General features: G+C 39.7%; 1 protein-coding gene across 4 annotated transcripts in view; it reads left to right on the top strand.

Annotated features, from left to right (window-relative positions):
* The first annotated feature begins 1,288 nt into the window (after positions 1-1,288).
* PTPN21 (protein tyrosine phosphatase non-receptor type 21) overlaps positions 1,289-10,670 on the top strand; it is a 48,850-nt gene continuing 39,468 nt past the window's right edge. Inside the window, exons 1-5 of one of the 4 annotated variants that reach the window (XM_069018038.1) lie at positions 1,292-1,395; positions 1,492-1,539; positions 1,806-1,921; positions 3,592-4,056; positions 7,491-7,866. In XM_069018038.1, coding sequence (XP_068874139.1) covers positions 7,687-7,866 — 180 coding nt within the window. In that variant the 5' untranslated portion in view covers positions 1,292-1,395; positions 1,492-1,539; positions 1,806-1,921; positions 3,592-4,056; positions 7,491-7,686. Of the gene's footprint in view, positions 1,540-1,805; positions 1,922-3,591; positions 4,057-7,490; positions 7,867-10,670 lie in introns of all 4 variants that reach the window. The other 3 variants (XM_069018041.1, XM_069018040.1, XM_069018039.1) reach the window with 3 other exon arrangements.

The following is a 10,670-nucleotide window of genomic DNA, read 5'->3' as shown; positions in this document are numbered from 1 at the left end:
GAGACACATTTTACTTTCTTAAGATTTCAAATATGTTGTGCTACTTTATTATTGGAATAAGAAAAATAATTATTGCAATACAAAAACAAGAATTAAATTTATTTCAAAAGTAAGGCATTTACTTTAGAAAGAGACACTGTGTTTGAATAAAGTTTCTTTTGCAAATAACAACAGGAGATCATTGCTTCAAGTTCACACTACATTCTGTGTAGGAACGCTGCCTGTTTTCTTCTAATAGGAAAATTCTATAACCTTAATTAGTTACTTAGTAGAACTTGTTAGACATTTTATTGCACCTTGTAAATAAAAACTAATCTCGCACACATGAAATGGCAGACTTCAAGCATGTAATAGACATATGGTATGGTCATTTTTCTAGCATTCCTCTCTACTACCATCAAAAGTATATAATGATGCATAAAGACCCAGCCATCTCTTGCTTTTTCGCAAATAAGAAATAGAATGATGAAAAAGCAGGAAGGCTTCAGAGACGAAACATTATGAATAAAGTGAATTTGTTTAGAGAACAGCTTTCAGATTTAGAATTAGCAGTATTCTGACTTTTCAGTTCATGAAGTTACTATTTTGCATGGTGTAAATTAAGATATTTTCCCACCTGACTTCTTCATTGTCTCAGCACTTTGGGAAAGCCCCTTTTTAGAGGGGTTTTCAGCCACTGGGAGCTGCCAGAAGGGGGTTTTACCTCTCGCATAGCGACACAAAGAAGCCCGGAGGTCAACGCTGAAACCCCTCTGGAAGGTGGCACTCAGTGCCCAACACACAATGAAAACGGGGTAGAGCTCCTCACCCAAAAGGAGCTGTATCCTTCTGTCGCAGTTTAGCAGGCACTCAGGAGAAGATAAAGAATTAAAGAGAGGGGACTCTCCGTATGTATTCCACGCAGATTTATTCCACTGAAAAGACAAGGACAAAGAAGCCAATCGGTGGGAGGGTCCAGGGATCTTATACTGGGTACAGAATAGGTGGGCAAAGGGCTCTCAGCCAATGGGATAGAGACAAGCAGGTGGGATTGACAGGAAGGGAACCAATGGGAACAACACACAGGAGGGACTCATGGAAGGATCCAATGGGGCGTCGAGGAACAAGGAACTTTCTAGAACTAATACATATTAAAGAAGGAAAATGAATATACATAACTTCATACATAACACATGAAGACAAAATATTAGCCAATCAGGGGAAAACATGCAAAAGGCAGAACAAGGGAATCATGGGTTCTCACCATGACTGAAGTTACATGCTAAACTTGGGTTACTGACCACCGCAGCTGGGTGTCTGAATTCTTCGCAGGACGAAAACTAGCTGCAGCCACCTGGACTGCTATATCTTTTAGTAGTTTCCGGATTATCCTGCCTGTGTTTTTATTACAACTGGGTAACTCTCCACTAGGCTGAGGAATATATATTTGCACACCATTTTTTTCCCTGGAGGGTGGCTGATTCTGCTTCCAACTTTCTGTTTAACCTTTAGTCAATACAAAGACCAGATGTGGGAGCGTTCCACCAGAACTGAAATAAGGTGAATATTTGCATCAACTTCCGCCTATTGGCTGATAACTCAAAACTGCAATCACATATTTGGACCAAGGAAAAAAAAAAAAAAAAAAAACCAACCCTCCAAAAACCTATCTCAGAAGGGAGGATGTGTTTCTTTTTCTGAGAAACAAATAGGTTTATCCCTGTTCCACTATGGGCAGGCCATACTCAACCCAGTGGGCAGAAAATTTCTTTTGTACTTATAGAACAAGGGGTGCAAAATTCAGCTGTGGGAATTTGTTTCCTCAGATGAACTTCAACAACAGAATAAAGAGTACGGCAAAGATGAAGTCAAGAACCATGAATGTCATGAGTGTTGACCAGGGCTTAAAGGGGGAAGCAGAAGCTCAGGATTGTGCCCTCAGGTAATCACTCTACGTCTTATGTGTCTTTATCAGAGTCCATCACATGTTCATGGATGCCTTTGTCTCTTTGTCCCTTTTATTGGAGTTGAGAGTTGGAGCAAAGCAGGTAATATAAAGGTGGTGAGATTAAAAAAATGACGTGGGGCAAAATGGAAAAGGTGCTGAAAAACACAAAGTTAGGACACAAACTGGGGTTATAAGAAGAAAAAAGCAGAGGGGAAAAAAAGTATTTGTGAATGAAAATGTGATGAGCTTCAAAAGAAGAAGTAGGCTGCAGAGGAGCACACTGACAATGTCCTAGCTGTCTCTTCTTAGATGAGGTGTTTTTAGTGTAAATGAAAAGAAGAAAAATGCAGCAAGTACTAACTATGGAAAGCAAGGAAAATCTAATAAATGCAAGTTCTAGGCAGGGAATCAGGCAGGAAAAGGGTGTGATGAAGAATTAGAATAGGAAATGTGACAGATAAGAGAATTCAGACTTTGTTTCCAGTATTAATTGTTTAGAAATAGGAGGGGTTGCCTGTGTAATCCCGAATTTTGGATTTTTTATACATTGTATCAGTGAGTTTTCTCTGGCAAGTAACTGCAGTTCTGTCCTCTAGCAGACACCTTTAGGAAAGGGTATCCATTTAGGTTAGTTCAAGGTTAGTTAATTTTACTCAATGTAAGATTCCCCCAACTAATGTTTTATATATTGCTTATGAACTGCTAATCATAATTATGGCTGATGTATGGAGGGGAAAAAAGAGAAACACCTCTGATCTCGGGAAAGACGATGTGTCTAGGAGAAATAACTCAGAAAAATTCATTATAGTACAAAATTACCTACATATTTCAGCTGAGATTAGTGTTCTTGTGAACAACTTGCTATTTGCATAGTTGACCTGCAGGTTAAACCTGCTCAGACAGTAGCATGTTTATGCACTTTACATTACCAAAACACTTTCTAGGTTTTACAGTTATTAGTCAGCATTCACATACTCTACCTTTTTCCTCATCCCTGACTGGTTCCAAGTTTCTGTATACTTTTGCCTGGTTCACTCAATGTGGAGAGCCATAATATTCCAAACTGCATGAAACAATCGTTGATTTCACATGCACACAAACCCATAGAGGTCTTCATATGCTTGTGAGACTGGAGCACAGCTCCTCTTATGGTGTTTGCATTAAACAGTTAAACACTGTAAATATTCTTGAATTTATATGCATTTAAAGCTTGCTAAGGCAGTTGTTATTAAGGGTATAATTTGTAGTGACACCTTTGGGAGTTTTTAAGTCCAGGCAGGGGCTGAAAGATCAGCCTTTAGTCTGCATTTTTTTTGCTGTGTATCTCGCCAGCAGCTGAAACTTTGCAAGGACATAAATGTATGTGCATAGGTCATTTGGTAAGGCACATAGGAATTAAACCTTAAAAATATTTTCAAGCTGTATGAAAACAAGACCAACAGAATTTTGGTAAGATATTTGCCTTAACTGGAAAGGCTTAAAATAAATGATCATATGATTAAAAAAAAGCAAGGATTGCCTGCTATTTGTTGTAACCCCTATTTCTGTAGTGCCCCTGTAGCCAGAGAAGCAGCTGTTCATTGCTGACATTCTCCCTGCCAGGCATTCCAACTCTCTGAGGTAATGGGCTACAAGCATACGGGCCTTCGCTTTAATTCTTTCAGCGTATCCTTCCGCATGGATAGAGCGAGGGGAACGCCTCCAGGAAAAGAAATTAAATGCACACACACAGAGGCACACAGGGACGGCCGACTTGAAAATATTCCTGAGAACGCAATTTGCGCTCATGCGGATCAGCGTCACATGAAAGAGGCCGCCTGAAGAGCTGGCTGGCACAGGTTTATTTCGTTGTAGTATTTTCTTCCACCCCCCAGCTCTTTACCCAGTGGAATGATATCCAGAGCAAGTTTTTTGAGACAGGAAGTGAGGAATGTTTTCACTATGAGTGATCTGAGAAGAAGGTGGGTTAGCCGAGATAGCAGCTGTTTCGGACAAGAGGAACACAGTAAGTCACTTCCCGAGGAATACAGATGAGATGGCTCTGGGAGAAGAAGTCTTGGAGCGGTGGGGTTTTTTTTCGGGCACACGTATGTGAAAGGAGACCCGGGGTCTTTGGATCGCTGTGCAAGGTAAGGGGAAGACAGCGGGCACAGTAAAAACAGCGGCTGATCTCTGCTGTGTACCGCAAGGCTGAAGAGTTACAACCATTTACTTTTCGAAAAGTAAAGGCTGTGGGACTGTGCTTCTGGAGGTGGGGGAAGTTTGAGATACGCACTTACTGCTGCTCTCTCAGTCCAAGAGTCGTGTCAAAGATTAACTGGTAAAACAAGGAGAGGGTGGAGTATTTTGATTATTTTTTTGGCTGCTCAAATATTTCTGATATAAATATATGTATTTCAAGAATGTGAAGTAATAGGAACCCTTTTTCACCATCATAAATTGCAGTTTTATTTTGATTACTGTCATTCATGCAGTCTATTCAAAAATATTTGTAAAGTAAAATGCTAATAACTGGGGGGGGGGACTGGGAGGTGAAGGTAAAGGAGAAAGATACACACAATGCTTAGTAATCACACATTAGTCCCAGCCATGTTGCTGAAATTCTAATATAGTATTTTTGAAACTACAGCTTTTTGTTGAAATATAAAGGTACAAAGTTTGGCCACTAAAGACATTTTTAGCTGTTGCATGAAAATTCCAGGCTTGGTAAATAAAGGGTTGTTATTGTAAAGGTCATCAGTTGGACTTGTAACTCCTGACAGTACGTAGCCATGAGTTTTTGCTAAAGTAGCTTAAAACAATGCAGGTAGGTCTGAATTTAAAGTAATGCAGCAGGCAAATTTGAGAGCACCTAGGACTGCAGAATGCACAGCTGCTGAATAAAACCAGCACAGCTGTGTTTGCAAGAACTACACATGGCTAGCAGTAGAAGATACTGAATGATACCCTGGTGTTATTCAGCAAATTTGCCTTAATTCTACAAAATTTATTAAATTTTTTTTTAGTTTCTCTTTTGTGACGTGGTCTGGAAGTTAATTACTTATGTTTTTCTTGTTATAAATGGGTGTCAGAAGTCATGAAGACTACGTCAGACGTACTAAAATGAAATAATTTAGGGTAAATGCTCAGTGGAGCATTAAATGTAAACAACAGATCATAATGCTCCTGGCTGGTACATTCTGAAAATTCTGCTCTAAACTTCCTTCCTATGTTTGCATTGCTACCAGTTTGCATAGTGAAATAACTGAAAGTCTGAGGCTGCCTCATGTCAGTATTAGATGGTTTGGAAATTTCACCTGTCAGGTTAGCCTCTGGTTAGTGATTTTTGGGGTTTTTTTTCCATTCTTTTAGAATACTTTTCTAACCCTTGATATGGGCATACAAGATTGAAAGTCTTTCATGCTCAGTGGTACTCCATAAAACCTGAGATTGAAAAACTTCTGCATTTCTGACTGTAGCTTTCACAGACTAGTAAAGTGGTTTCTCTCACTGCTGTAGGACCAAAGAAAACACCTAACTGTGCAAAGAATGTATTGGAAAATCAGACCTTAGGGACGTGAGCTGAGGTCAGCCAGCCAAGTTACTCTGCCAGGAATAAACCCAGTGCTGGCAGTGGACAGGGGACTAAAAGCTTCTGTCTGTAGAGCATTCCCTGCGTGCTGTTCAAGCAGGGCTGGATTTGGAGGATCAAAGTGCAGAGCAAGTAATAAAGTGAGGATTCCCTCTGTGTCCCTAAATTTTTCAGGGAAACCTGTTGTTATCTCTTGTTACTTATTCTACAGCTGCACCCAAAAATAAATTAGTTGGTGTTTGGGTGAGGATTGTTTTCTCATTCAGCTGAGATTTTAGGTGGTATCTGTTGAGGATGGAGATTGTGTTGAATGGTAGAACTGCTTCGAGATTATCAGAAACAATGTCATGAAATATGCTTCTGGTCATTCTTTGGAGTAGGATTGCAAAGATGTCATTGAGGAAAAATGCCATGCTGCCACCTCTTTCTCCCCATTTTAGGCCTTTTATGTCTTTCCACCTTCCTTTCTTCTTTGTGGTGCTGCTGGCTGGGCAGTAGGGAGTCTGATACGGGGTTTTCAGCCTAAAGAGTTTGTGGTTATGTTGGATAAGTTTCTAGGTGGGTGTATAAACGTCCAAGGAGAATGTGGTATCTGTTTGTTTACAGCTATACCTTTGAGTTTAAGAACAGGTGTGCTGAGAAGACTGCTTCTTCCGGTTCCTCCATTCCAAAGAAATGCATATCCTCACGTTGCTCCTGTCTGGTCATCCTGAGAGTCCTCAGGAATCAAATCGCGCCTTTTAGTATGTGCTACTATTACATGCCAGCCTGTAAAAAGACGAAAAACGAAAAGCAGGCGTTTGTTTTCTTTCCCCGCTCCGTCGGGGCAGCCCTGCCGCTAGAGGAGCAGGGGCAGAGCTCCGTGCCCAGGGCGGCGGCAGCCGGCGGCGAGAGGAAGCGGCGTGGCGGTGTCCGGGCCCCGGGTCGCTCCCGCCGCCGCCGCCCCGCACGGCGGGGCAGAGCAGCCTCGCCGAGGGAATGGCAGCCCTGCCCGGGGAATGGCAGCCCTGCCCGGGGAATGGCAGCCCTGCCCAGGGAATGGCAGCCCTGCCCGGGGAATGGCAGCCCTACCCGGGGAAGCGGCGTGCAGCGGGGAGATCTTCAAGGCGCCTTCCAGCCCAAACCTTTCCGTGCCGCTGTGGCAAATTTCACAGACTAGGGTGCGTGCGCTAGGAAAACACTTGGAAGAGGAGAAAGGCGAAGCTTGGAATGGAATTGACAGGAGAGGAGGCGTGAAGGTGTTTGCAAAAAGGTGGGGAAATGGGTGTACCTGTACAGGTATACCTGTAGTCTGATTTTCAAGGAAAGATTAGAAAATAAATGATTCTCAGAATTCACATACTCTCTTGGTGAGGCAAAGCATAACCTGAAGCATCATACAGTGCTTTAGCATAAGGAATAATGGCACAGCTTGCTGTAATCCATCGAAGATCAGAGAAATTGCACTTTAATTGTCTGGTAGAAAATGGCTAAGGTGTGAGTTTTAATGCCTCTCTAGCCTTTCTTTTTTTTTTCTGCTTTATCATTTATGGGGCTTGGTTTTGTGTTTAATCCAACAGCAGATAGTGGCTGAGCCTGCACGACACTCTGAAAAACAAGCCAGATTGCTGAATTTACTCTTAAAGAAAATGCCTTTGTTCAGTATTACAAATACCTTAGGCAACTCAGATTTCATAGACATACTTCATTTAAATACCGATTCAGTTTATAAATACTTATTTTAAGACATTGCAGTCACACGTGATTAAGACTCATTATTCACTTGTGAGTTTAAAAAAAAGAGATCAACTTGCCAAAACCCAATGTTGTCTGTGGAAAAACCAGAAACTCTGGTACATATTTCATTATTTGAATACAGCCCTGCATTTTGGAAAGGTAGACTGATTATTTAGATTTAGAAAAAATATACATGTTATTTTTCCCATGTTGCCATTCCCCTTTCAGTCGAAGTATTTCTGATTCTTTCATTTCTTCTCTTTTGTTCCTTACTAGGACTCCAGTGGATGTCTCTTCTCCTTGTCTCTTGGTGGAAAACTTGCTTGGCTTTAATGGATACTGCTGCTGCTGGTTGATCTCTGGAGACTTTACAGCTCCTTACCTTTTGAGAGGAGATAACTTCTCCTCGTCCCCTCTCAAGATCTCAGTGGTAGCAGCTCTTTATCACTAACCATCTCTGGGGAAAAAGAAGATGCCTCTACCTTTTGGGTTAAAATTGAAACGAACTCGACGTTACACAGTATCCAGCAAGAGTTGCTTGGTGGCTCGTATCCAGCTGCTCAACAATGAATTTGTGGAGTTCACTCTGTCGGTGGAAAGCACGGGCCAGGAAAGTCTGGAAGCAGTGGCTCAGAGGCTTGAATTGCGGGAGGTAAGCGAGTTGTCAAGTGAAGGCATAACTTTAGTTTCTAGTACTAGATGACCTGTGTGGTAAATCCTTGCCATGTAGGGCAGTTTATTTACTGGAGCAGCTATCCTGTGTTCCCATTGTTTCTTCACCTTCTGGTCTTTATGGGGACTTGGATTACTCCAAAACAGTTGCAAACTTACATTACAGAGCTTAGATAGTGTCCACGGGGAGGAAATGTGAGAAGTGTCGGTGAATAAAAGCTTACAATGATAAACAAAGCAACAGGTTTTTAAATGTGACAGTGCTGAGAATTCTGCTTTAAAAAAAACCATAAAGCAAGAAAATAATTTCTACCTAAGCAACATGGTTAAAACTACAGCAAGACTTGAGTCATAAGACAGCGTGTTATTTGTGTGCATGTATTTTTTTTTTTTTCTGATGGATTTGTGCTGTGAAAAGAATCTAAAGCACAAAATGTGGTAAGTGTACCAGTGACCAACTGTTTGTCTTGCTTGTTTAAATACCACAAATGTATTTGCAGACACTGTCTTGGAGCACATATATAGTCATATAGATTTGAGTGCTGGCCTTATGATGAGACCTGGTTTGTGCTAGTTGGATATGTCAATATCCGTTCAAGCTGACTTTTTTTCCCAAAAATTCCTTAATTGATATTTTGAAGGATTCTTTTGGAACTGAAATTTGTTCTTTCACACATTTAGTGATTATTCCTACATCTCCTGTTTTGAGTGAATTCCTTCTGAAACGCTAAGCTTTGAAATGCTGATGGAAATCTACAAAGATTACCAACATATGAACCAATGTCATTATTTTATAAAATTGTGGAGCACAGGTGGTTTTAAATGCAGTATTCGAATGCTCGCAATCCTGGGTGAATTGACATTTCCCCCTAGAGTCTCCAAGGGTTTAGTTTAGTTCATTTAGTAGTCATTGCACTGTGACTGCATGTGCACTTCTTGGGGGCAGGAGAGAGAAAGCTAGTGATACAAGTTTAGTGTTGCTAAAATTGTTCTGAAAAATACGCTTTTGTTCTGTTCTGTGGTCTACCATAGAATGACCTTTTGATTATGGGATTCAAATACAGGATGAAAACCTTGGACTTAGGTAACCAAAATATGAGTAATTGTGAAAATAATAATGAAAATTTATATTTATAGCTATGATATTTTAAAATGTTATCTTTTTATTGTCAAGCAATGGCAACTGTTGGTAACTTTGCTCAAATATTGAGCAAATATATTTAGAACTTAATCCTGCAAACATTTATTACTTTACACAGCATGCATTACTGTAGGATTCCTCAGTGGGAAATGTTATACATAGTCAGTTGTTTTCATAAATGCTTTTTATTTTTCCTGTTTGGAGAATAATGAAAAATTAAATAGATGTGAAGCCATTAACTTATAAGGGTTTGTTTATTGTGGTTGTTTTCAATTACAATATGCATTCTTGTAGAGTCTCCAAACGTTTTTTTAGCATACAGTTATTTTTGAAAATGCAATTCTTTGCAAGGTTATGCCTTCTTTTTTTAATCTTTCTCCTTCTAGCAAAGGGAGAATCTAGCTACGCTTGTAGTCTTAGTGTTTACTTAAAACACATCAGGTATCATATATTTAGAATTCAATTATTGTTGTGTGAATGGAGTTTGTCAATTTTATCTATCCACTTTCAGATGTAACTTCTAAGTCACAGAAAGTATAGAATTTTTACTGTTTGCAAAATGCAAAGGCTTTGTCTTCCTGAATGATGACTGCTAGCTTTTATTGAACTAGTCACAGAGCGCTGGAGATGCTGGTTTTTTCAGCATTATCTCTTTCTTTGGAACCACTCCTAAAAATCTTTTTAAAAACTAAAAAAAAAAAAAAAAAAAGAGAGAGCAAGAGATGCAATTCCCTCAATTAAGAGTCATATATCAGACTAAGGGAGTTGACAGTAAACTATTGAACTCTGAGCAGATTCCTTCAGTCATGCATTCTTGCATGGATTATTTTGGCAGGAGAATGTGTTGCAATAAAAGGGAGTGGAAAATAGGGATATAAATTACTTTCCAGAGCTTGCATTCAAAAAATGTTGTTCTGCCTTTAAATAGTCAGATTTGCCAAGCAGATACTGCATCATTCCTCACTGCTTGCTTAGTAGAAAGTTTTCAGAAAGAAAAATGTGTTCAACACTTTTCTTAAATTTGCAAAAACAACTTTAGTCTTTAATACAGTAAACCACAAAATATTTCTGTAAGAAGTTGCATATTTTTAGTGCACTGAGCTTAAAGCTCACTGCCTTAAAGCATGAAGGTGGATTCCAAGTGTTAAACATGAAAGTATGACTGTTTATTTGGATACTGAGGCTCGGGACCATTCTCAAATCCAAGGTATCAGTTTCAGATTACTGTATATGGCCTACGCAGCTGGGACGAGCAGTTCCCAAGCATCTTCAAAACAGTTTATTGCAGGAGGCTTTAGGGGAATCTCTACCATTTTTTACACATTCAGTGGTAACATTTGTGAATGCCTCTTTCTGGTGTAGTCTGGAATTACTGAATTTGAACAGTGAACTGAGCTATTTTTAATGGTGTGCCATCTTTTAAGATATTTGTTTTAACAGATCTTTATGTAAATGAGTAATCTTCAAATTACGCATTGCATGGCTAAACACTGTTTTTCTTCTGATTTTCCAATGAGTACTTCTTGATTTCCAAGTTGTGTACTAGTATGGACACATAGTTAGCATTTAGGAAGATTTGTGTATGTTGACAATATTTTTTTACTGAATGGTAAACTCTGTAGACAAGTGAAATGAATTCATTA

The sequence above is a fragment of the Aphelocoma coerulescens genome, chromosome 5 (genome assembly GCF_041296385.1).
Source record: "Aphelocoma coerulescens isolate FSJ_1873_10779 chromosome 5, UR_Acoe_1.0, whole genome shotgun sequence".
Lineage (NCBI taxonomy): Eukaryota > Metazoa > Chordata > Aves > Passeriformes > Corvidae > Aphelocoma > Aphelocoma coerulescens.
This window is presented reverse-complemented; position numbering and strand designations above follow the sequence as displayed.